We start from the raw sequence: 26,082 nt of genomic DNA, 5'->3' as shown, positions 1-26,082 counted from the left end.
TGCAGTTGCAAGTAATCTTATGATTTACTGTTTCCAAACCAGTCATAATATTAAAGTTATCCTAGTGACTGTGGGTTATTATTTTGTGCTAGTGACTTAAGTTTCATCTAGTTTCAAAAATACCTCTTCATCAAATTTAAGTTTAATTTATATAAAACTATGTTAGGAATAAAATGGCTTGTTGTTAGCAGTATGTACATTTTCAAAATTTGAATGGCTCTTTGTAGTGAACGGATGCTGAAAGTTCCATTTACTGACTACTTGTTAAAGGATTAATCGGTGATCCCACATCAGATTATTTTTTCAAAGTAACTGTGACAACACTGTTGGTGACAGACTCAAGTTATAATAAAGACTGAGTGAGTAGAAAAGGCCAGTTCTGTCTTTGGGTGGTGAGGTGCAACTTTAACACCAGCTAACATAAATGCAAAATATTCATGAGAATATTTTACACTTTTTAAACTGGATCAGACACTTTCTTGTCACCTTGGCTTGACCTCATGACCTGTGTACGGGCTGAGTTAGCACACCTGAGGCAATGAGCGAGGCAGTCACAAAGCCGAGTGGGTGAATTGGTGTGACATGGTGCTAGTAGAACGTAAACTCACCACAGTACTGTCTCTGGATGTGGAAGACTTGCTGCCTTGTGAAGAAACTGAGGCAGATTAAAGAGATGGCATGTCACACACTGATAAAAAGACTTCATGCAGGCTGATGACAAACTCAAATAGAATCAGCCTTTAGAGTCCATGTATAGTAAACCCACAGCTACAATTGTTCAGCAGGATGTCACTGCACTGATGCATGTTCAGTATTTTAGCTGGGTTTAAAGGACCTGACTTTAAAAACTTGCAACTGTTACCTCTCTGTGTTTTTAGTGTCTCTGTAACATAATAGTAATGATAATGATCAGTTGGGTTTGGACATAGGGCTCTTTGGCTTCTTTTTCACTAATACAACAAATTAGGACTGAGCTTTTCCCTCCACTCGTTTGGTGTAGAATCTGACCACAGCAGGCTGATTCTACCACACGTAGAGTAAATAACACGTATAGAGGTTCAGTTACTGCATGCTCAGTTTCTTTACTCAAAAACCGCTTAAACTGTGCATGTAGCAGAACCAAGAAACTTTTTTTTTTCAGAACATATTGCCTGGGTCAGAATGTGTACACAGCAGCCTGTCATCAGAGAAGATGAACTGCAAACAAATGTATATCTTGTTCTCTTTACAAAGAAGAGGACAGGGTTAGCAAATTTATGGCGATATTGTTGTCTTTAATTTCAGAGCATAGTTCCTGAAATTAAATAGTTAGAAGAACCTAGTCTAATTTTAACAGGCTAGGTCACTCATTAAAACTCCTTCTCACGGTCTCTGAATGGTGTGGACCTTTCAGTTCTTGAGGTTGCATGATGCACAGTGGCTTTAGAAATTACTAAAACCTCAATTAGGGTTTGTGGTTGTAAAGTAGATTTCACAAGTTTGCACATCTTTCTTAAAGAGCTAGGCTTTCCTGCTATGAGAAAATCATAAAAAAACCCACAAAAAAAACATTTTTCCAGATTCTGCTGAAAAATAAAAACTTCTGTTAGAGGGGAAATGTCAAGAGTACAAAAAGTGGAAAACACAGTTGCTTAAATGCTACACTTTGATTTACTACTTTGCTGAACCACTTTGCTACTTTGCTGAAAATCAATCCATTTACTGCATTTAGTTCTCCTGGGTACACACCCATTGTTACTTTTACAATTTTTACAAATTTATACATTTTCCAATGATAAATCAAATGTCAAGTATTGCACCACTTAAGTCGACATTATGTTGGCGTAAAAATCAAGAATAATCATCATCAGATATGTTGATCAATGTTCCACTTATTACTTATCTAAAGTAACTCTAACCAGGAGGATTTTTAGCCTTGATTTAAAGGTGTTTTTTTGTGTGTAGTTTTCTGGAAGTTTGTTCCAGATGTGTGGTGCATAGAAGCTGAATGCTGCTTCTCTATGTTTGGTTCTGGTTCTGGGGATGCAGAGCAGAACCAGAACCAGAAGACCTGAGAGGTCTGGAAGGTTGAAACAACACCAGCAGATCTTTAATGTATTGTGATGCTACGCTGTTAAGTGATTTGTAAACTAACAACAGTATTTTAAAGTCTATTTTCTCAAAGGCAAGACTTTAGATCTGGGTGATGTGCTCTGTCTTCCTGGTTTTAGTCAGAACACCATCAGCAGCGTTCTAGATCAGCTGCATCTTGAGGGTTGATTTTTATTTTTTTAGACAGACCAGTGAAGACACTGTTGCAACTAAAGATAAACACATGGATGAGTTTCTCTAGATCTTGCTGAGACATTAGTCCTTTAATCCTGGAGATGTTCTTCAGGTGATAGAAGGTCAACTTTGTAATAGAAGGTTCAGGTCAGAGTCTATCACTACACCCAGATTTCGGTCCTGATTGTTACTGATTTAGTTTTAGCTTTAATAACTGAAACTGTAGTTCTGTTTTACTGTCAGTTGGCCCAGATGAACCTTTAACAATATAATTAGCAGGAAAATGTTTAGAAAATCGGTTTAGTCTTTGAAAACAAAATGTTTCACTACCTCAAGGACTCTGGAGTTAAAACACATATTCAATATTTTAGTAAGTGGATTTAGAATTTCTAATAATCGGAATTTTTAAACTAAGAAAAATAAATTCTTGTGAGATTTTTTTGGTAGCATGAACTTTTTAAAGTTATGCTTCTGGAATACCTTGAATGAGGAAAAGGTAAACTGTGAGTTAATCTAAATATATTTTTTAAAATCCCTGGTCACATCTGGTGGAAAGACTGACCCACCGTTATCTGCAGCTTTGGCTAAGGCTTCATGGATGATGTGCAGGCAGTGTAGCCTAATCTCTTTTTTACGACAAAAACTGAGCTAAGCATGCTGATGTGCTCTCAGACCAACACTAACACAGCCACCCACTTAGAGAGCTGTGTACTTCTGTCAGACTGTTGAAGCCTTCATTATTTATGCACATCCTCCTGTTTGGTGTTTGGTTTTTTTTCTCACATCGCTCTTGTTCTGTGTGGGAACAGCAGCATCCAAATAACAGAGCTCGCATTAAATAAGCTTCCTGTCTCTGTCTGCTGTTATTATATGCTGTGTTCTGTCAGTCAGGCCTTTGGTCGGCTCTCTGGTTCACGTCTCCTTCCTTCCATTGTGTCCTCCGGTTTCATTATTTCTTTTCCTTCCAGGGGGTCCTGTGTACCTTTCAGCTAAGCTAACCAGGTCATCCAGTGGTAGAGTGCCAACCCAAATACCCACCACCTCAAAAGCCAAATACCAGTATATGTTCACAGTTTCAGTTTCCCTCCAGCCCCTGGGTTCTTGTTGCTGCGTCTGATTTACAAGTGGAGGAGGATGGGCTGAGTTATTTATGATGATTACTTTCAGTGGACGGCTGTTTGTTGGCCAGCTCGGTGTGGGGAGCTGCACGGCTCTGCTGCCAGTTTAAATACGTAGTGACCATTGTGGTCAGCTTGAATAGCGTGTAATGAGAGCGTGCTGGTTGTTCTGCTCCCCCCCGCTGTATTAAACACTCTGACAGGATGATGTTTCACCAACTGAAGGTCAGTCCTGTGAGCATTTTCAGTTGCTGCTGCCGATTTATTGCCCCATGCTCTGCAGCCACAGTCTGCCCCCACCCCCATTGTTCGGCGCCGGGCCGTTTGGGTCAGCTTCAGCATGGCTTATTTAGCCCCAACCCAACTACTCAAATGACTCCTAACTTGGACCAGTTGGTTCTGCTGCCATGGAGGGTCCATTATCTTGCTTTCCATTGCCTCTGAGGGGCTGTTTAATAAAAATGTGTGGCCAGGATGCATTCATGTACAGAAACACAGTAAATGTGAGGGCCAAAGTGCTGATAGGTTTTCCAGATGGATGCACAGCTAGCTGAACTGATCAACGAAGGATGCACACCACCAACGTAGCTCATTTAACCATGATAGGAAAATGTCGCTGGTAATCAGAACTAACCAATTTTCAGCCTTAGCCACACTGAGCGGACCGGAAACTCAAAAGTAGAATTCTTTCTGATCCTTAAAAGCACCATGTGTAATACTCTATGGGACAATGCTTTTCGGTGTAGATCCTGTAATTGAGTGAAGTCCTAAAGTTCAGGATTCCTGAAAGAGACTCGCAGGAAGTGCAGAGATGAATGAAGCTATTTAAAAACCCAAATGCATTTTTTACAACGTGTCAACGCATCCCTGATGTTCATTTAGTCTACGAAAGACTGAGACTTTCAGTTCAGTTCAAAGCTACTTTATTTTTCCTAATGGAAAATTTATGATCATAAACTCATATCATGAAAGTATCGTCAGAGTGTTGTTGAAGATGGTGATGCTGCGATGGCCTCTGACTGAAGACTGCTACTGTATGATGGTCTCATGACTGTTACGAGAGCTCAATGTCCAGGCAGCAGAGATGATATTCCTCAGTAATGTGACTTGGATGATACCATCAGCTGTCAGCAAGGTCTGCTAATCCACCTCCTCTGCTTTTGCTGCTCCTTTTTAATTCTGGCTGGCTGTGTAGTTAGAAAGTCGGGCAGAGAGACGTTGGAGTTGCGATATGATCCTTGTCCGTTCTAATGGGTGGAAGAGTTGCTTTGAACTTCCTCCTCCTCTCTGGATACACAGACGCCTCCTTTTCAACTCCTCTAGGATCTGGGGTCGTAGTTCAGGTGTTTTTGAGATATTAATCAGCTGCTCACAGTTGTAAAAGAAAAAAAAATAATTATGATGTCATCTGCTCCATTTGAGCCTTCAGCCCCCGTCATGGAAGAGTATGGATTTAAAAATATTTGTTGAAATCTCACTGTTGAGGGTATCTACACTCTGCAGGTTATACATACAGAAACAGCTGTTGTAGTAATGCTAACCAACCTTTTTTTTTTAATCTATGGAACTCTCAATTGTTTTCTTTTCAAATATTGGTATTACATTTGCAGCTTTCTTTTATGCACAGTTTGATCAGTTTCATCTTAGGTTCATATAAATAATGGCCAGCAACAGCAGAAAGGCTGCAGAGAAAATTGAAATACTGTTCTTCTGTATCCCAGGTACGGCTCATGACTGGCGGCTGCGCTGCGATGCCGTCAACCTCTACTACACTCTGTTCGGCCTCACCCGGCCGTCCTGCCTGCCGCTGCCGGAGCTGGGCCTGGTGCTCAACCTGAAGGAGAAGAAGGCTGTCCTCAACCCCACCATCAAGCCTGAGCTCGGAGTCAGCGTCGTCATGGACACGCCAGCCAGCATAGGCATCCATGGCGTGGGGATTAGCTATGCAGCTGTGAGTAGCTGCTGTTTGTTTCTGGGCTGTCGGTACATTCAGAGCATTGATGTTCAGTTAAACAGGAAGCAGGACAAATGATGTCACTGTATAGGTTTTGTTATACTGTGTTGTGTTCTTCAGAATAAGGAACTGGATACCATATAAAAGCTAAAGTAGCTGATGCTGAGGAAAGAGCATATGTGTGTGTGTGTGTATCTTTGAGGTGGACGAAGAGCCAGACCCTGTCTCATTAGGGGTGTGTGGTGTGGGCCAGCCCCCTCTGGGCCTGAAGAGGAAGGCTGAGACCCCTTTGGGTTCCCCCCCGGAGCCGGGGCAGATTCTGCAGCACCAGGAGGATGATGGGAGAGCTGGACGCTACAAGATCAGGGTTAGCTCATCCTCTGTTCTTAAACCAGCTGCTGCTTTCGGGCTCAGTGAGGACACAACTCCTGAAAACTATCATCCAAATCACTCCCTGCACAACATTCACTTGGATGTTTTTATTCCTTTAAAGAGTAAAAATATTCAAATCTCTTTTACTCATAATTATACAACAAAATTAGGCTTTCTTGTCAAAAAAAAACCCCAACAATAAATAACTCTTTTAATGTCAAATGGAAATCGATTTCTACAAAATAATGTGTATATAAAGATATATTTTTTTAAGTTACATACGGCAGCTTTCAAGGTCATTAATTATCAATAAAAGCTGATTTATGAAGGTAGAAGAACAAAATGAAACTTGATCTGAACAGAAACATAGAAGACTAATGCATAGAATGTGCTCCATCCCAGATTCTCTGCTTTAGTCTGATGGATGGAGGTTGAATGATCAGTTCTGTGTTGCAGTTCAACACCATGGAGGAGGAAGACATTGACATGGAGACGGTCCATGACAGTCAGGCCTTCATCCACCACCAGCTCAACCTGTTGGAGAGACCTTCCACTCCAGGTAGGAGCGTGATCCATGACCATGCATGATGTCACTTCCTCTGCTGAGCTTCATCTTCCTCACCTGCTCAGGTAAAGAGCCGCCGCTGGTGGAGCAGTCCCTGCTGTCCACGCCCGCCACGCTTGCTCCACCGTTCTCCAAGGAAACGGCCTCATTGTCCTTCAAGCACAGCGGTGACCACGCCCACCACCACCACCATCACCACCATGAGCACAAGAAGAAGAAGAAGAAGCACAAGCACAAACACAAGCATAAGCACAAACATGAGAGCAAGGACAAGGAGAAGGAGAAGGACCGGGACAGGGACAGGGACAGGGACAACTCGTACGCCTACAGCAACAGCCCGGCCAGCGGCAGGTCCCTGCGCTCGCCCTCGCTGTCCGACTGAACATCTGGACCCCGTTTTTCTCCCAAGTGCTAGCAGTTTGCTCAGGATCGTTTGCAGGCATGTGTGTGACAGGCGCCAACACACACATGTGTGTGTCCACGTTTGTGTTCACGTGTGGCGCAGCTGCTTCAGTAGAATCAGATGAAACATGAGCTAAGTTGAGGCTGATGTGTCAAACAGTTGAACCCTCCAACATCCTACACACACACACACACACACACACACACACACACGCCCACACACCATCTTAGCTGACCTCAGAGTCTCTTCCTCCCAAGCGGAGCCACCACTCTGGTGAACCTCAACCCAAACCTCAGCCAGCGGCTCCTGAGGTCAAACAGAACATGGAACGGGCTCCTGGGGGTCCATATCACTGACTGCTCTGTGCCGCCATGGACTTTGTTTTAATGCCTCCGATTCCCTGTTGCCCTCAATGATTTAAGAAACTGTTGTGTTTTAACAAGTCGGTTCCAGTACCGCAGCGGCTCTCTGCGACTGGTTTTCTATAAGCAGAATAATCAACGTTTTTCCTCATGTTCTCTGCAGCAACAATAAAAGCTTTCAGAGAAGAGCGGATATCCCAGAGATCGTCACAAACAGTTACTGTGCTGCCAGCCTCAGCTCTGCTGCCCACTCTCTGTTTCAGCTGGTAGAGCGTGTTGTAGCAGAAAGTCTGAAACTAGATTTGGTTCTATAGAGGAACATGGTTCTGGTTTTAAACTGACCGAAACACAGCAGGTAAAATCTATATGCAGCTTTGGTTTTAATTGATCTGACTTTGGAGTTTTGGTTCAAAATTGTTGGAAGGAAAATAAATTATCTTTTTACTTTTGGGAAGTCGTTTGTTCTATTGAGACTGGCCCAATGCACGATGTTCTTTTTTTAAAATTGTCTCTTGATTTTTCCCTCCATCGGCTCTGGCTGATTGGAAAGTTACTGAAAAGCACTGAAAACTCAGTTTTTCCTTTTAATAAATGTATCAAAACCAAAAATGTATATATTCCTCTTTCTTTCAAACACACCAACAAGCATCACCTTTAATCACCTTTAATACTCTGATCAAGGTTATAGACTCTTTGATGCATAAATGTATGTCAGTTTAGCTTCCTGTTGCATTTTAATCTACTTCCTGTGTGGTGGAACCTGCAACATGTTACAACCAGTATATATTACTAAATTAAAACAAAGATTGCACAGATTAGTTTGTATATGTTCCAAGTTTGAATGAGCAGGAAAAGCCTTCTCAGCACATCTCTTCATTTTAACCCAAGTAATCATGTTGGAAGCCGAGTATAGAGCTTTTGGTTCCATTTTGGATTAAATAACAAATCATGAAATTCACCTGCTCGTCCAAGTTCCAGCAAAACAGAACTTAAAATGAACAAAATTATACGGTTTGTCTATGTACTGTACAATGTCTGCACTCTAGTCATTTGCAGCTCCTTTTGTATGAATTACTGCATCAGTGCAGCACAGCATTCTGAGGCACTAATAAAATCCACAGCATACAGTGCATCGTTATCAGATTCATTATGAAAGATCTGAACATCCATCTGGATTTTCCTTAACAGAGGCAACAGGTCTGATTCCATTGGAAAGTCACTGAATGGATGATCATGTTTCTGTTAAACCCAAACTGATGGAGGAGCAGCTTCTTGTTCTTTAGACAACCATGATGGAAAAGTCCTTCTGTGTGAATTCATTTCAGAACGGTTGAATTATTGAACATAGGGAGATTGCTGAATCTATTGGATTATCAGCTGTTCAATGATTTATGAAAAACTTTTATGGGGGAAATGAGGTCAGAAAGGTCAAGATAAACCAATAAAATATGATGTGATTAACAGTATTCCATCCCTTAAAGATGTATATATACATACAGTATATATATATATATATATAGATATAGATAGATAGATATAGATATATATTTATAGATATATCTATATATATATTTATATATATGATTTCTTTTGTCTCACTTTAATACTTTAGACCATCAAGCTAATTTTCATAAAACAAAGATAAACTGAGTAAAAACAAAACAGTTTTCAAATGATAATCATGGACCAAAGCACTCAAAAACAACCTGGGTTTACATGAAAAATATATCAATCCCCAACTTCTTAAATGATCAATTAACTGATGAAACTTTATTTTTTTTGTTCAGTTTCATCAGACACACCTGATTACTGCCAGTCCAGCAGAATCAAAAAATCACATAAGTAGAAATCTCTGACAACAGGAAATACAGTATACAAAAAGAAAATCTCAGACAGTAACACATCTAAAGAAATTAACAGATGAGAAACAATAACAGCTATCAGTCTGGAAAGGGTTACAGAATCATTTCAAAGGTTTTAGGATTCCAGAGAACTACAGCGGCCGCCGTTATGCGCACATGGAGAACATATGGAATAATGCAAACATTTCCTAGAAGTGGCTGACTTACTGAAACTAGTCCAAGAGCTCCTCATCGCCTCCTTCAGGAGAACGACTGCAGGCTCCACCACTTCAGTTAAGGTCAGAGTTCATGGATTAACAAGAATGAACAGAGACTGGGCAAAAATGGCCTTCATGAGAAAGTTCCAGGATCAGAACCACTGCTGACCCAAAAGAACACAAAGATGTGGAAACATCCGAATGGCTCATAACTTATGAGTCATAAGACTTCAAAAATATTGGGAAAATATTCTGTGGACACAAGAACATCATACCTGCTGTTAAACATGGTGGTGGCAGTGTGATGGTATGGGACTGCCTTTCTGCTGCAGGTTCTTGCCGACTTGCTGTAATTGATTGGAAACATGAATTCTACTCCTTACTAGATCCAGAAAGAGAACGTGTGAGACTCATTTGGGTTCTGCAGCCAGGCGACGATAGAAAACCAACCAGTTAGTCCAGATCAGAATTTAAATCTTAATTGAAATATTTTTGTGGGAAAGGAATGTGTAAATCATTGTAGATCCAAAACGTCATGCCAGTTTTGTAATAATTTCTTTGAACTGACAAAGACTGTATCTAAAATGATTTGGGGAGCTCTTTGTTAGAAAACTCTTGCTGTTTATAGCCAAGTTTTAATAAAGTACATGAAAGTAGATTTAGGTGCATCAAAATCTGGGCTGGTGCATCAGTGAATGGATAGATGTGGTCTGGTTTAAAAGGAACGCAGACAGCTTGATTATTAAAAGATGAATGCTTTGTGATTATCTAGAGAAGATGTGGGAGTTTTATCCTGATTGAAAACAACAGTCTCCATCTGCTTCAACCACCAACCAACAAATTTGTGGGACAAATTTGTCTGATACTGGCAACGTAAACGGCCCGCAGGCCGCACTTTGGACACTGTGGGCCAGGCCTAAATTTAACAGAGAGCCTGGTTTCCAGAAGCTGTCCATCATATTTGACAGCCTGAGCTGTTTGGTAGAGACTGTCCCTCAGACCTGCAGACAGCTGCTTTACTGTTTTACTGGTTCTGGACTCAGTGGAGCTCAACGCAAACTCACACTTTCACATTTTCAACAGATTTCTTCCACTTTGCAGGTTTGCTGTTCCCTGAGTTGTTCTGGCTTATAATGTAAAAAATGTAAAATTCTGACAGTGTGAAATCAGTGGGACATGAACCATTTTACATAGAAGCGTATAATCAAGGATGGGGCCCATTGGCACCCCATTCCCCCCATAACCTCCAGCTCAGCCAGGAGCCCCTCCTTCACACCCAAACCAATAGGATCCTGGTCCGCTCCTCCGGCCCCTCCCTCCGGTTCTATTTAAGTGCCCTCCTCCTCAGTGGTCCTTGGCTCCTGAAGTGTCTCAGACCCTCAGCTCAGGACTGCTGTCAGGGGAAGCATGTTGCTGCAGAAACTGGTACGGTAAGACATGCTGCTGCTTTGCTCTGCCTGGGTTTGGCATATTTACTCTGCTTTCTCATTTCCAGCTGCAGAACCAATCTGGATGTGTGTGTGTCAGTTGCAAGCTTCTTGCATGTGGGTGGTCCCTACTGTCCGGGGTGTGTGTGGGGTCTGAAGGGGTGCAGGAGCAGCCTCCTGCAGCGGGAGCAGTCAGCTTGCATTTTGCCTTGCAGTTAGAAGTTAAACAGCTGAAGTGTGAGAGTGTGTTGTAATGCCAGGCTGGTTGCTGTTTCCTCAGTGTGTGTGGATGCTGTCGGTGCTGTGCAGCTCGGACCTGTGTTGGGGCTTTGTCTCCGGGCGGCCCAAGCGCTCAGGAGAGGACGGGACCGCAGCCAGGATGGAGAGTGAGTACACTGTGACTCTGGCCTTGAGCTCCGTGTGTGTGTGTGTGTGTGTGTGTGTGTCTGTGTGTATAGAACGGATTCTCCTCAGGGATCATGTCATTGAAAAGTTTCCTTCCTGCTGCCTGTTAATGAGCTGCATGTGGCTGTGGGCCCCATCATTACGATGAAGGAAAGGAGGACATCAGCATGAGATGACAACACAGGGACAGTTTTTAATCATAGCTGTTAATAAAACAGCCTCAGCTCTTAAAAAGCCCTAATTGAGCTGATCTTCTGTATATTTTCATATACAGCTGTGAAAAAGTATTCACCCCCTTAAAGATTTTAATGTTTCAGATCAAGAGTCGCATTTACAAGGATGTGGGCTCCTGGGCTGTTTTATGGTCATATTTCTACAACAGACAAATTATATATACTATTATTACCATATCATACTAATTCTATAATACATTAGCAAGTAGTAGTATTGATGTATTAATGCATAATAGCAATAGCTTCAAGTTGTTCCCCCAAAATGCAGATAACTTCCTAATTTTCAATTCTTGAATATTGTTTATATTCATCAAAATCCCAAGATTTTTAAACAATTTGCCTATGACTTTGATATAAAGTACAATGCAAAGCACATATTCAAAGTCTTGGGCCCAGTTCAAATCATATGGAGATGTTAGTACCAGACAAACATAACCAGAGAGAACAAATGCAATTTTTGAATGGTGATTTTATTAAAGGAAAAGAGTAAAACATGGAGGTAGATAGTGAAACAGAATTACTTTCTGGTTCCAGATGAATGAAAACATAAATTTTGATATTTCTCCATTCATGACTTTAAACTTATGCACAGTAGGGTTGTGCTGCAGAACAGTTATCCAAAGTACAACATCAAGTCCACCTCTGAATTCATCAAAACACAAATAAAAGAAAGTTTCTAAGTGACCTAGTTAAAGTCCAGTCTTTAACTGAGATGCTTTATGACCTTTAGCGCATTGTTCATTCTCAGAAACTGAATTAAAACTAATAGTCTCAAATGACAATACTGAAGAACCCAGAAGATCAACATGGTGGGTCTGGTTGCTCAGCAGTGTCAGTCCAGATTTGCTCCATTAAAGATGAAAACAAAAATATCACTGCTGCATAACAGGCTATAAAGAATTACAGTAACGACAGGCAGCAAGGTGTCGCCTTGAGGATAAGCTGATACAGACAGTGGACGTAATAATGTGGTTGTAGGTGTGTGCGCATAGGAGTGTGTGTGTACATGGTGAGAAGTGAAAGTAGAGGCTGTCTGAAGTTCAAGTTGTTAAAGGGTTGCCGTAGGGACCTTCAGTCTCAATGTGGAGGTGCAGGTGAACAAGAAACGGAGACACAACATTGACTCTGGGGCCACAGAGGGCCAAAACCTAAGGGACCTACACTGCTCCCCCAAAATTATTATTATCATTATTATTTATATGTACGACTTACATGAATGACCACGTAAGAAAATAAGATGCAAGAATTATTAGTTTGTATGTTTTATGTAGGCGGTTTTCAAGTCCCTCAAAATTAGAAGTGCTCTAATACCATAGTATTGTGTTGACATACTATTCTTCTGAAAAATGAATAAATACATTAAAAATAACATCTAATCATATTTCTGCTGGTTTCAGCTTGGACTGAAGACGTGCAATGAAAAGCTGGCACTAGCCAGGCAGAGAGGCTCCCTGCTGTGTCTAAGTTTGGTGGCAATAGGCTAAAACTAACATGGTTTTCTATGTAGCTATAAAAACACAAAAATCTCAGTCGGTAATCCTTCGTGTGTGAAGGAAAAATGTCCATGAAACCTGAGGTGGAGGATTATTCCTTTGGCTTGATCATGTCAGAAATGATAGAAATCAAGTTTGTGGTTTGAAAGCATGAACTGAGAATAGCACAGAGGCTGAGCAGGTGGTGCTCAGCCTGCTGGGAAATGATGTTCTAGCAGCTATTGGACATGTGAAGAGCTGTGCAGCAGAAAACCCACATGAAGTAAAAACAACAAGATTCCCTTCAGATTTCTGCAGCTTCTTTCAACAGGAATCAAACGCAACATGAACATGTTTCAGACAGAGAACTTATGTTTTCTTTGTATTATTTTGTGTTAAGATGAGGTTGAAGGACATTCTGCAACATTATCTACACACTGTGCTGCTTAATGGTTAATTTGATTAATTTATGTAAGTAAAGTTGGAGCTGATTGTAATCTTAAAACGTCACAGCTGCTGCTTTCTGAAACAAGCTTTTTTTAGTTTGAATGTTGGATCAACATTATATACATATATATATATATATATATATATATATATATATATATATATATATATGAATATACAAATATACAAATATTAATTTTTTGAAATATTATGTTTAAGGAAGTTAAGTCAAGTTCTGTATAGCACATTTCAGAAACAAGGCCATTCAAAGTGCTCTACATAAAACTGTAACCAATTATTAAGCAAGTAATAAACATTACATTTTGTCTAATGCCTTCATCACAATCATCAAGCAAGTATACACCAAATATATCAGTCAATACAGTTATTATTAATGAATAGCAGCTTTAATCAGGTGGGTTTTTAGCCTTGATTTAAAAAGTAACTTTGTGTTTCAGCACTAAGTTACTGAGCTGAAACAGAAGCATAAAAACTGAACTCTGGTTCTGGTTCTGGTTCTGGAGATGCAGAGGAAGGTTGATCAACATCAGACCTTTAATGTGTTGTGATGTAAAGCTGTTCTGTGGTTTATAATCTTCTCTATTCTCTCAATAGAAGGACTTTAGAACTGGGGTGGTGTGTTCTATCTTCCTGGTTAGAATGAGAGCGTGAACAGTTCTCATTCTCAGAAAGTGATATATTTTCACTTGAGACACACAAACATCAGTTACCACGACAACCCTGGCAGTTTTCATTAGATGGGTCCTGAAAATGCAAGCAACATGCGGTTAGACGGACAAATTTCTCATACACAGTTGGCTGACTTCAGGACGAGACGTGTGTGCCAGTGCAAACGAAGCGAGGGAGTGGAGCACGGCGGGGAGTTTACAACAGATCTCTGTGAGCCGGGGGAGGCTGTGATTGGTCGACTCATGTTTCCTCACAGAGACAGAGTGTATGATGCTGATCGGCCTACAGACACCATAAGGAGAGCATTGGAGTTCATTCTCCACCCCTTATTCCTCCAAGTCTGTCCACTCTCAAACCAAGACAGATTTTATTTCCACGATCCCCCAACCAAACACACTGCCCACTTCTGCTCTAACTTCTGTTTCTTTTATCAGTTTTCACCTCAGCATGTGTTTATTGTACATCTAACATAATCATTGTCACAACTTACTATCAGAAAATAATAAAATACATGACCTAGCAAACACAACAGTGTGAAAAAGTATTTACCTGCTTTCAGATTTCATGTTTAAGATCATCAAGACAAGATAACCTGAGCAAATCTCAAATATAGCTTTCAAATGAAGATTTAATTCATTAGAGCAATCCAAAGCAACCTGGCCCTCTGGTAAAGTGGAACTGCACAATTGTTAAATCATTAATAATTATTAAGTATAGTTCAGTGTTAATAGGCACACACAGGTCGACCTCCATAAATCACCTGAAAAGAACAGAAAGTTCTAAAAGCAACACACCAGGCCTCAATGTAAAGACTTCAAAGGATAGACGAGAAGCTAAGTTGTAGCTTTAGCGTAGCATCTTACCTCAATGAGCTTATTCACATCAGTTTACAGTATTTTTCTCTTCAAGCTTTTGAGGAAAGAGATTCATTTAGCACATTTTGGAATAAGGCTTTGATATAATAAAACAAGGAAAAACTGTAAAAATGTTGCTTGAGTTTTCAGCAAAATATCAGCTGATAAAGCATCCAAACTTCAGAACTAGAACTAGAAAACTCCTGAAAACTGGAGCTTTCTCCACAGACCTGACCTTAAACCTCATCATTGGTTCTTCATGTAATAAACTGTGCATCAGTGTGGCTTCTGTCATTATATCAGCAGCCAATAACAGCACTGTACACCTCTGCAGCTGAAGCTGTTGACATAAGTATTTGACCACTTGGAGAGGTCAAGGGGTCACACTGAAGGTTGGAGAATTGAACAACCCTGATATGATCAGTAAGTATGGATAAAGGATGGAACAGTGTCATCAGAGCAAATGTTGCCAACCAATCCTTGATGCAGTAGAACACTGTAAAAGTTTACAGCTTTTATTCCAACAAACAAACACTGTATGAAACAGGAGCATAAAAAATGACACTTCACAAATGTGACAGGGCTTGATGTTCTACCAGATGCACCTTATTTCATCTCGATTATATCCGTGTAAGCCGTGGATGACGAAGACGACCTGAGGTTTAGATATTCTTCCTGAAGCTCTGTTTCTCCTGTCGGCAGCTCGCTCCTTGCCAGTCTACGTGCCGACCTCCGGCTCCTGCAGGAACAGATGCTATGAGCTTGTGGAGGCCGAGGCCCCAAACTGTCGCTGTGACAACCTGTGTAAGACCTACAACAGCTGCTGCTCTGACTTCAACCAGCTTTGCCTCCGGACAGGTACGGCAACACAAACATGCCTTCATGCCAACCTGTGACACCTCAAGACCGTATCACTCCTGCATTGTTCCTCTCATCTCTCTGCTGGGACTTGCAGAGCCGCAGCAGCTCCTCAGTGATCCAGGTCAGATCACAGTCTGTCCTCATCACCTGGTTTTTAAAGTTTCTAGTTTACACGGAAAGAGGAGTTGTTTTCCAGTAGAAAGTTATCCTGGATGCTAGAGTACTTTGTAAAAAAGTAGAGTTAACAGAAGTATTAGCTACATAAAGCATCTTTTCATTGTGAAGTCTCACCAGTTAATGTCTGGTTTTATTATAGCCACATTGGGTGTGTCTCCATTGGTAATGTGTTCCTCACTATGTGGGGGTGAACATGGACAGGAATGTGGGGGGATGTGGAAATACGTACCATGAGTGTACAGGAGCTACAGTTGATGCTTCGATGATGTCATTTGTGTGTGTGTTGCGTTGAGTGGCCAGTTTCTCTGAAATCTCTCTGTATATTCTGGTCTTGCGAGTTGCCCAGTCCAGTTGATGCTGAAGGCTGTCTAAAAAGGTTTGAACCTTAAAGTTTGACCATGGAATTATCTATTTTCAGTTCACTGTCTCACCAACAGCTATGGTTCTTATTGCAGATTGAAAACGTTAGTTGAGACGTTGTCAGTGATGTAAATCCACCAGTCAATCAACAAAGGTGGTCTGCTGCCAATTACTTCTGAGCAACACCCAGCTAGGTCTGGCTTCTACCATATGAGATGGTTGCAACAAATGGGAGATGATTCTGAAACCACAGCTGAGATCATCCAGCCACAGTTTATGTCTGCTTATCCCTGCCAGGTCAGGTAATCTGGTTCCTGCCTCCAGGTCATGAGGTAAGAGGTGAGGCTCACCTGGGAAAGGTTGCCAGGGAAACATGGAGACACTGAAAAAACATTCATACTGGCAAAAGGGCAATTAAAGAGCGTAGTTTATCAGCACTCATGTCTTTATACTGTGGGAGGAACCAGAGCACCGACAGAAAACTCACATATGATCAGAGAAAATATGCAAATTGTACAGAAAGTACTGATACTTGCACCATGCAGCCTCCACTCAGCAGAGCCGATCATTAAAATCCATTTTAGTTTTCATGTAAGCCTTTATTAAAGCATGTAGCTGCTTTTCATCTTGATCTTCCAATACTGCACCATTTTATTTACATGCATAAAAACCGGAGGCCCTTTTGTTTCGTCAGTCGTCCGTTTGAAGCAGGACTTACAGCATTTCTGATCGAAACATTTCCATTATTGAAAGACCATGATTTTCATGAAGCAGTGCATAAAGGCAGCAACAAATGAAACAGGGTTTGAAAGAGAAAGATTTGTTCAGCATAGATGTGATCTCTAAATAGTTTTTAACATGAAAGAATTATTCATTAGAGAAATAACAGAAAACTATCAAGCTGATGGTTCAGCTGCATGAGCTGGAAGACTGAGCTGCACTTAATGATGCTGAAACAGGTTTGCTGTTTTTTCTCTCTCTCCCTCTGCAGTGTCAACATTTCCCCCCTGCTACTTCCAGCACTGGTGGTCTGATTTTATGCTCCCTCCTTCAGCCTGGTGGTCTTTGGCTCACTGCTTATTGGCCACTTTAATCCTGAATGTGCCTTAAAGCCATGAGGCAATTTTCCCTGACAGTGTCACATCCCAAATAAAAACTCTGTTGAAAAGGAAAACTGTTTAAGCCACAAAAGTCACCATAGACCCCCGGCTGCCTGCCCACTGCCCAGCCTCACCGCCGTCACCCACTGTCACCGTGATGTCATGCTTTTCACGATAATCTCTAAGATTAGTTAGAACTCCATAAGGATCGTTGAGTCAGCAGTTTTCCCTTCTTGCTTCCTGTTCCTCATTGTGTACAGAGGGAGGTTATGAATGCAGCAAGGATCGATGCGGCGAGACCCGGAATGAACAGCACGCCTGCCACTGCTCTGATGACTGCCTCGCCAGGGGAGACTGCTGCACCAACTACAGGAAGCTGTGCAGAGGTTTGGAGCGTCCACCTTACCTAAAAAAACAACAAAAAATGTTTTTAGATGATGATTAGACTTTGTCAGAGAAAACTGCACCAAACAGCCTGAGCCTTTCTGAAAAAGTCATTACCCCCTAAGCCTCTCTTGGCAGCAGCTGCTGTCAAGTCTGTGATCAGGATGTGCGATATATCGGCATCAGTGTCATTATCAATATCAACATCGGTATCGGCTGATGTTAGATATTTCTTAAAGGGGCAATATTATGTGTTTTCCAAACACACAGAGCTATTTCATAGCACAATCAATAGATATGTTAAGTTCAGTTGTTATAAATATGTTATCTATATCAGATATGACTCCTTGTGGTTCTCTGGAATCCCAAAACCTCAGAAATGGCTTCATCACCAATTCCAGACTGATGGATGCCAGAGAATTTGTTTCTCTTCTGTTTTTGAACTTTTTTGATCAGGGCATGATGTGTTGTTGTTAGAGATCTTATTGCCTACTTCATGTTGTTAGACATGATCTGTTGAAGGGAATTCTTGGTTCTACTGGACTGATCAGACCTGGGTGTGGTTTGTAAAACCTACTCAGCTTTACACAAATGTAATCAATTACAGTTCATTCTTGATTTAACAACTTGATTGGACCCATTTCTCCTTAAAGAAAGTTGAAAGCTTGTTAAATATTGGTGTCACTCACTGATATCATGAAGAACAACAAGTCAAATGAAGTGAATAAGAAATAAGAATAATAAGAAATATTTATTTGGGGAAAAAAAGAGTTTAAAAAGTGTTTGATGGGACAAATACCTGTTCCCTGCAATAGTTGCTTATCTTATTAAAGTTGAGGAATGTTTCGACTTTCTGGAATGTGGCTGCTGCCTCGTTTCACCTCCCGTTTGGATCCCTTCAGGAGACACTTCCTGGGTGCAGTGTGAATGTGAGGAAATCAGGAGCCCAGAGTGTCCTGCTGGGTATGTTAATACTTGAAACCTTTGCAGTGTTGAAGAAAGGAATGAGATTACAATAGCCTGACGAAGTTTTGCCCTCCACATTCCATGTTGGTCCAAGTGCAGGTTTGCTCGTCCACCTCTCATCGTACTGTCTCTCGATGGGTTCAGAGCGTCTTACGTGAAGAGGGGGAACTCCATCATACCCAACATCGAAAAACTCCGTGAGTCAGCATCTTTTTTATTAGCTTCAATTAACATCTTCAAAATGAAGCATGCAACACAGAAACAATGATTTCCTTCTATATTATGAAGCAGGGATGATATTGTCAGCACAACCAAATCCCTCTTAGCTGAATCAGCTGATCTTTGTTATGATTGTGCAGTGCAAGACTCTTCCCTTTATTGATGCTGGGAAATTTTCTGGGAGACTAGATTACCTGCTTTCTACAAAAAAAAAAAAAAAAAAAAATCTGTCAGTTCCCTGCATTTTATTTATGTATTTATTCCTTTTTCTTGTATTTTAATTAACAACCAATTCCTACTAATAATTATTCTATAATGCATAAAAACAGTTACCTTTAAACAGAATTTTGTGTTGTGTACATTGTGTTAAATTCATCACTGACTGTTTATTAAATCGGATAATTAAATTTTTTTTTATTATTTAGGAACATGTGGAACCCACGCTCCTTACATGAGGCCTGTTTATCCTTCCAAAACCTTCCCTAACCTCTATACAATGTCAACAGTGAGTATGATTTCAGTTTATCCTTACAAATATTAATATCTGCACATCCTACCTATATTAATCAAACCACTTATAAAAAAGAACAATCTGGACAAATCACTAATGCAGAATTACAGGCTGATCTCCAACCTCCCATTCATCAGCAAAGTTATTGAAAAAGTTGTGTGTAAACAATTAACTAGCTTCCTAACGATAACCAACCGCTTTGACTCCTTCCAGTCTGGTTTTCGTGCTCACCACAGCAGCACTACCATAAATATGCAGATGACACACAGCTCTACATTACAATGTCACCAGGTGACTCAGAGCCCATCCAATCACTGAACAGATGCTTAGAACAGATACATGTGTGGATGTGCCAAAACTTTCTCCAGCTGAACAGAAACCAAACTGAAGTTATTATTTTTGGACCTAAAGAGGAACGATCTAGAGTCAATGCACAGCTTTAGTTGTTACAACTGAAAACCAGCAATCAGGCCTGAAACCTGGGAGTAGTGATGGACTCTGACCTGAACCTTCAGAGCCACATAAAGACAGTTATAAAGTCGGCCTTCTATCACCTGAAGAACATTTCCAGGATTAAAGGACTAATGTCTCAGCCAGATCTAGAGAAACTCATCCATGCGTTCATCTTCAGTCATATTGATTATTGCAACAGCGTCTTCACAGGTCTGTCCAACAAATCAATCAAACAGCTGCAGCTGATCCAGATGCTGCTGCTCACGTTCTCACTAAAACCAGGAAGATAAAGCACATAACACCAGTTTTAAAGTCCCTCCACTGGCTCCTTGTAGCTCAAAGAATAGACTTTAAAATACTGTTGTTAGTTTATAAATCACTGAACGGCTTAGCACCACAATACATTAAAGATCTGCTGTTGTTGTATCAACCTTCCAGACCTCTCAGGTCTTCCGGTTCTGGTCTGCTCTGCATCCCCAGAACCAGAACCAAATGAGGAGAAGCAGCTTTCAGCATCTATGCACCACAAATTTGGAACAAACTTCCAGAAAACTGTAAAACAGCTGAAACACTGACTTCTTTTAAATCTCAACTAAAAACCCACCTGTTTAGAATTGTATTTGAAATGTAATCAATTACAAATTTATTGATGGAACTTGACTTAATGCTGTGTTTTGATTATTGATTCTATGTTTCATTGTGTTTCTGTGTTTGTAGTGATGTAAAGCACTTTGAAATGTCTTGCTGCTGAAATGTGCTGTACAAATAAAATTTGCTTGATTGATTGATTGATTAATACTTACTTGGTTTTTAAATAAGTAAATAAAACAGCTGGTATGCCTCATATATGACTAATTGTTTCATTTAAGGGTCTCTATCCAGAGTCTCATGGCATCGTTGGAAACTCCATGTATGACTCAATATTTAATGCAACATTCAACCTGAGGAGCAGAGAAAAGCTGAACCACCGCTGGTGGGGAGGACAACCAGTAAGTCCCTGCAGAGGCCCAGCATTTTTGTCTGGGCCTCTAACAACAACACATCATCACATTTGTAAAGATGTGTAAAGATAGCAGATGGTACTTAATGGTTGTTATGGTAACGCATTGCTACTGTTCTGTAGCAGTGGTCATCCTGTGCGCTGGATTTATGGTTCCCCATCAGCAGCCAAAACAAATAGGCCTCTGCTCCGTGTTACATCATATTTACTCCCCAGGGAAACAGAAAGTTGTGGATTAGTAATTAGAAGTTGCTGATGAGATTAAACAAACAAACAAAAGAAATGTTTTTGTTACTTTGTTATATGAAATTTGTTTGTTTTCTCCACTCAATAAATGTCGTAAACTTAAAGCTTGGATGTTTCTCAGGTTTTCAGCTTGGTATTATAATTCTGTTTCTAATTTTCAGCTTTTTGCTTACAGAAAAAAAAATAATAATAATAATTAACGGAGAGTCTCTTCGTTCAGATCTGGATCACTGCCCTCAAACAGGGACTGAAAGCTGCCAACTTCTTCTGGCCTGTGTAAGTTCACACATAAACACGTCACCACTGAGTTTTACATGGAGACATTCTCCATGTAGAAACAATCTTGTATGTATTTTCAAAGCTTACAGTTCCAGCAGAAATTTCAGATTATATTAATATCTAAAATGTTGCTCACAGGCTGTCGATGATTTTGTTTCATATCTAGCCCCTAGTGGTTAATGAAAACACTGCAGATCCACTTTCATCTCTTAGCAAATCTGTTATTTGTCTAAATAAGAAAAGCTTCACCAAATTCTGTCAACCAGGTTTTACTTGATGATTTTCACCCGGGCTGAACAATATATTGCAGATATTTAGTTATCGCAATATTAGTTTGTCCAATATTTAGATTGCCAAGCACTGTTATAAGTGCAATAATTGTTGGCTAATATATTCACTTGCATGTTGAACTTGCCTTTTACACCTGAATGTGATCTTAGCTTGTTGGACAGAGACTTATGGCTGCAGATGTTCACATTGAACACTAATGATATTACCCACAATGCTAAAGGTCATAGAGTGATGGATGACTAGATGAGGAAGAAAATAAGCACATATCACAATTGTTATCATCGTTGCATTATTTTCTAAAATTGTGCAGCTCTAATTTTTACATCCTTCAACAGATTTTACATTAAAATGATGAAATGACAGACTGTAGATTTCTCACCACATAATTCTTAATTTGTCACAGTGCTCCAACAGTGCAGTGATCCAAAACACTCATAAAAAAGCAGAACCTTCTGGATTGGCCCTGACCTCAAACCTAAAATGTTTTTGGACAGCAATTAAAATCCCGGTCCATAACAGGAAGCCAATCAGTTTATAAGAAGTCCAACAATTCTATCAGGAATAATGTTCAAATATCCAAAAACCCAAGCAGATATTTATCTTTTCATATACACTGCCAGACTAATGCCTTGTTGGCGGCTACAAAAAGCAAAACGTTGAGGACTGATGGTTGACAGCTGGAGACTGTATGAGAGCCAGGAACTTGGCCGTGGTCCTCATCACTTCACAGAGGCAGCTTTGGCCTGAAAGCCGGAACGCTCCAAGTTAGGATCGTTCAAGCCTTTTGTGGCATAGTGGCATTTTATAGCACAGTCAAGTAACTATGTTACCTTCATTTGCTTAAAAATGCTAATGATAGCAAATATGATTTAAAAGAAATTTGTCTAAATTGGTGTAAAATTAGAAACAGCAGGAGTTAAAAAATTCCTGCTCTTTCTGAAACTCCACTTTCAGGAAGTCGTCACAACATGGCTCCTCTCTTAACCCTTTAACACTGTTTTTTCCTGTGTGTGCTGCATACATCCTCATACTAGCTTTCTGCTGCGCTACAGCTAGCTACCCACAATGTGGTAGCTAGCGTGGGTAGCTAGCTGAGTGCATGACTGAGAGCATTCATGCATTCTGTCATTAATGCTTAGACTAGTCAGAATGATCACTGATGATAGCACTTTTTCTGTAACGTGATGTTTCTTCACTTTGCAAAACTTTTGATTTTGAAGACATTAATAAATACATTTCTTCTGACATATTTTTTGTTTTACTGCCATTTAACACTTAGAAATAATTTGGGTGAGTCTAACAAGAGAAGTTAGGTCTGATTTAACTTCAGAAAGTGAGAAAAAAAAACCATATATGTGTGATAGACCACAAAATATAGTCACGTTTATTGTCCCATTTGGAAAATACTTTTCAGTTTGAGAAAATCAGCTGAGTGAATTCATCCCTTCTCTTGAACAAACATCAGAAAAAGTGTGAACTTTTATTGGGATCAGGATTTTTTTTTCCTGCAAAGTTGAAAATGATGTAAAATGTAATTATTAAAAAATGTTTTGTTTGTCCTAAATGTTGCCCCCTCATAGCTTTAGTATTAATATCAGAATGTGGAGGCTTTAACAGCAGAAGGTGTTTCTGTTTGTAGGGCCATTCCTTTGGAGAGGAGGATCCTGACTTTGCTGCAGTGGCTCCATCTTCCTGAAGGAGAGAGGTGATCACACATTCACACATATGTTGTCTCTGGTCGTACTTTCCTCTCACTGAAACAAACCTAGTTTGGATTTTTGACCTGTCTTTGCTTTTTGGTCTCTCTCAGGTGTTACTGATCATCAGTCAACCTATTCCTACACATCTCCTAGTAGAATTGAAGTCCAGACTTCAATTCTACTAGTCTCTCTCAGGTGTTACTGATATTCAGTCTACCTATTCCTATGTAAAAAAGTAATCACTCTCTAAACCTGACAGTGTTACTCCAGTTCGTCCTTAACAAGAACTAGTTTTAATTCAGTTCAGTCAGATCAATTTGAATTTGTTCATGTTCAAAGTTCCCCACTTACACATTCCAAGTTCAAAACGACATTCTGAACTAGTTCTTGACTATTTATCTTCTGGAATAAAGTTTAGAAATGTGTCTTGGTCATGACGTCCTACGTGTTATCCTGTTGCCTAGAATCTGCTTTATTTTCTCCTGTTGTCTTTGATCACATAAACTGTATTTTATGACATAATATCCAAAACAAAACATCTGATCTCTTTCAAAGACTTTAATAATTTCATCAACAGAAAGGAAAAGCATCCATTTATAGTATGTTTGTGGCTGCTGCTTGTCTGTTCATCTTTGCTCCATTCTCTGCCCATTAACACAAGAATCTTTCATGTTGGAGCATTTTTGAACAAGAACCATGCTGGAAAATGGTGTTGGTTATACACATCTCCTAGTAGAATTGAAGTCCAGACTTTTACTAGGCCACTCCAAATCTCTCATTTGGTTGTTTTTCTTTGTGACTTTGTTTCCCAACTGTTCTTGAATTTCTTTCGCTGATATCATGAGTTCTACATAAGTAATTTATTGTTTCTTTAGATTTGGCCGTAATCAGGCCTGGGCTAAGGGTTTGGTGAAATTAAACAAAAACATAAATCATATTTGTAGTTACTGACTTGTTATTGACCAGTTAATTTAATTTTCAATAACTTCTTCACATAGAGCCCGGTTGGTTTGGAGAAGTTTTTTTCCCTTTGATGAATGAAATCATCATTTGAAAACAGTTCTTTAGCATATCTGACACATAGCCGATCTTCTGCTCAGGATTAGATTCACTTCTAAGCTAATAGTATTAACTTTGCATTGGACACCACAGGTTCAGCTAACACCCATTTCACCTGTATTCTGTTTCAGGCCCTATGTTTATGCCATGCACTCTGAGCAACCAGACGCTTATGGACACAAAATGGGCCCAAAGAGTGCAGACGTGAGTACGTTTGTTCCAGGAGATTCTGATCCTGAGAGGGTTTGGTCGCTCACGGCTTCCTTTATCCTCTTCCAGCTTAACAATCCTTTGAGGGTGGTTGATCGGATTGTGGGCCAGCTGATGGACGGACTCAAGCAGATGAACCTGCACCGATGTGTCAACATCATCCTGGTGGGAGACCACGGTACAGACCCTGGCTCTGAGTCCAAACCCTCATCTGAAATTCTGATTGTTCAGCTTTTCATTTATGACTTTAGCTAAAGAGCTTCTAATGTGATCAACTGAAAAACATCTATTTGAGATGCCTGCTTGGCATTTATAGCCAAGCAGGGACCCAAGTGTTGTTTGAGGTGTTTTTTTCTATGACTAATAGCCCAGTAGACACGGTACGGTTGGGTTACCACATTGAAACCGGAGCATTTGACGTGGTCCCCAGAGAGCCAAGCTTGTCCTGTCTGTCTTCTGAACTCCCACTTCTTCTCAGAAGCTCATGATGTTGTCAGTTTTGTGTGGCACTACTCTACTGTACGGTTCAGCTGCACAGCCTCCATTTTCCTGATTAGCTTGAAATTACCAGCAGCTGACCTGTCGATATTTCTGTCACAGCTTTTAACTCGCAATGCGGATGGATATGCAAGCCTCTGTTTTGGTTGTGTTTACCCACAAGGCTCTGTGATGAATTCTGCTCCCTGCATTTAGTTTACTTGAATAGGACCAAGACCTGTATCTTTAAGTGGACCAGAGTTCAAGCGTACATTAAGATCAACCCAACTGACCTGGACTTTCTGAACAAATGGTCCAGAATTCGATTCAACAGGGCTGGTCTAAATGCACCTGCCAGTACTGCCAAACTTTCTTTATATCAAAAGTTTACCTTCACTGCAGTTTACATTGCTGGGGGAATAATTGGGGTTCATTGTGGTCGCTTTCAGGGAACTGGGAATATTACAGACAAAGTAACAGCTTTCTGGATCATCAAGTGCATCAAGTTGAGGTTCACATTGTGGAGATTAATCTGTAGGACATCGAAAGCCATTGACTAAATTCTTGATAAGTTGTCCTCTCTGGTCAATCTTCTGATCAATCTTCCATCTGATTGGGAGGTCATTTCTCCAGAAATGATTTTTAATTTCTGGAGAAGTGAAAAATCATTTCTCCAGAGAAGAAGAAATGAACTGCCATGGATTGGGTTTGTGTCTCCAAGAAAGCAGCAGGCTTCCTCCTACTTCTGCCCACGAATATAAAGAATGGGAACAAAATGTTTTCCAAGGAACAACTTAGTCATGATCGGTGGAATTTCCAGCATGATGGAGCTCAGTGTCACATGGCTGAAGTTATAACAGAGTGGCTCAAAAGTTGAAAATTTGGATCTGTGGTGTGGAAACTCCATAAATCCATTAATCAGTGGAAACTTAATAAATCTTGTATAGGAGAAACACAAGACAACAAACTGGAGCCACGTCCAAGAACTCAGAAGACCAGAACGGATCGTCATCAGTCAGGAGTTTGGTGCAGATGATGATGATTGACAATGATGACAATGATTGGTAGAATAAAGTGGGCCAGCCAATAGGAGAATCAGTCTGTCAGTGAATCGACTGAGTAGGATGAACTCCAGCCTACAGACTTTTCCAGAAATGTAAAGC

General features: G+C 40.4%; 2 protein-coding genes across 8 annotated transcripts in view; both read left to right on the top strand.

The window, feature by feature from the left end:
* The window catches only part of taf2 (TAF2 RNA polymerase II, TATA box binding protein (TBP)-associated factor), a 29,924-nt gene extending 22,272 nt beyond the window's left edge, over positions 1 to 7,652 (top strand). The window contains exons 24-27 of the mRNA XM_028018127.1: positions 5,105 to 5,334; positions 5,540 to 5,704; positions 6,166 to 6,268; positions 6,340 to 7,652. Of these exons, the coding sequence (XP_027873928.1) occupies positions 5,105 to 5,334; positions 5,540 to 5,704; positions 6,166 to 6,268; positions 6,340 to 6,656 (815 nt within the window). The 3' untranslated portion in view covers positions 6,657 to 7,652. The remainder of the gene's footprint in view (positions 1 to 5,104; positions 5,335 to 5,539; positions 5,705 to 6,165; positions 6,269 to 6,339) is intronic.
* A 2,788-nt stretch (positions 7,653 to 10,440) lies between these two features.
* The window catches only part of LOC114145064 (ectonucleotide pyrophosphatase/phosphodiesterase family member 2-like), a 28,619-nt gene continuing 12,977 nt past the window's right edge, over positions 10,441 to 26,082 (top strand). For 4 of the 7 annotated variants that reach the window (XR_003595607.1, XM_028018415.1, XM_028018410.1 and 1 more), the window contains exons 1-11: positions 10,441 to 10,523; positions 10,806 to 10,911; positions 15,329 to 15,484; positions 17,385 to 17,510; positions 18,411 to 18,471; positions 18,574 to 18,671; positions 19,119 to 19,198; positions 20,527 to 20,646; positions 21,124 to 21,179; positions 23,113 to 23,178; positions 24,364 to 24,620. Coding sequence is in view for 6 of the 7 variants with exons in the window: in XM_028018415.1 (XP_027874216.1) it covers positions 10,506 to 10,523; positions 10,806 to 10,911; positions 15,329 to 15,484; positions 17,385 to 17,510; positions 18,411 to 18,471; positions 18,574 to 18,671; positions 19,119 to 19,198; positions 20,527 to 20,646; positions 21,124 to 21,179; positions 23,113 to 23,178; positions 24,364 to 24,620 (1,144 nt within the window). In the remaining variant the exon portion in view is untranslated. Of the gene's footprint in view, positions 10,529 to 10,763; positions 10,912 to 15,328; positions 15,485 to 17,384; positions 17,511 to 18,410; positions 18,472 to 18,573; positions 18,672 to 19,118; positions 19,199 to 20,526; positions 20,647 to 21,123; positions 21,180 to 23,112; positions 23,179 to 24,363; positions 24,621 to 26,082 lie in introns of those variants that run through there. The other 3 variants (XM_028018416.1, XM_028018411.1, XM_028018414.1) reach the window with 3 other exon arrangements.

This window comes from Xiphophorus couchianus, chromosome 5 (assembly GCF_001444195.1).
Source record: "Xiphophorus couchianus chromosome 5, X_couchianus-1.0, whole genome shotgun sequence".
NCBI lineage: Eukaryota > Metazoa > Chordata > Actinopteri > Cyprinodontiformes > Poeciliidae > Xiphophorus > Xiphophorus couchianus.
This window is presented reverse-complemented; position numbering and strand designations above follow the sequence as displayed.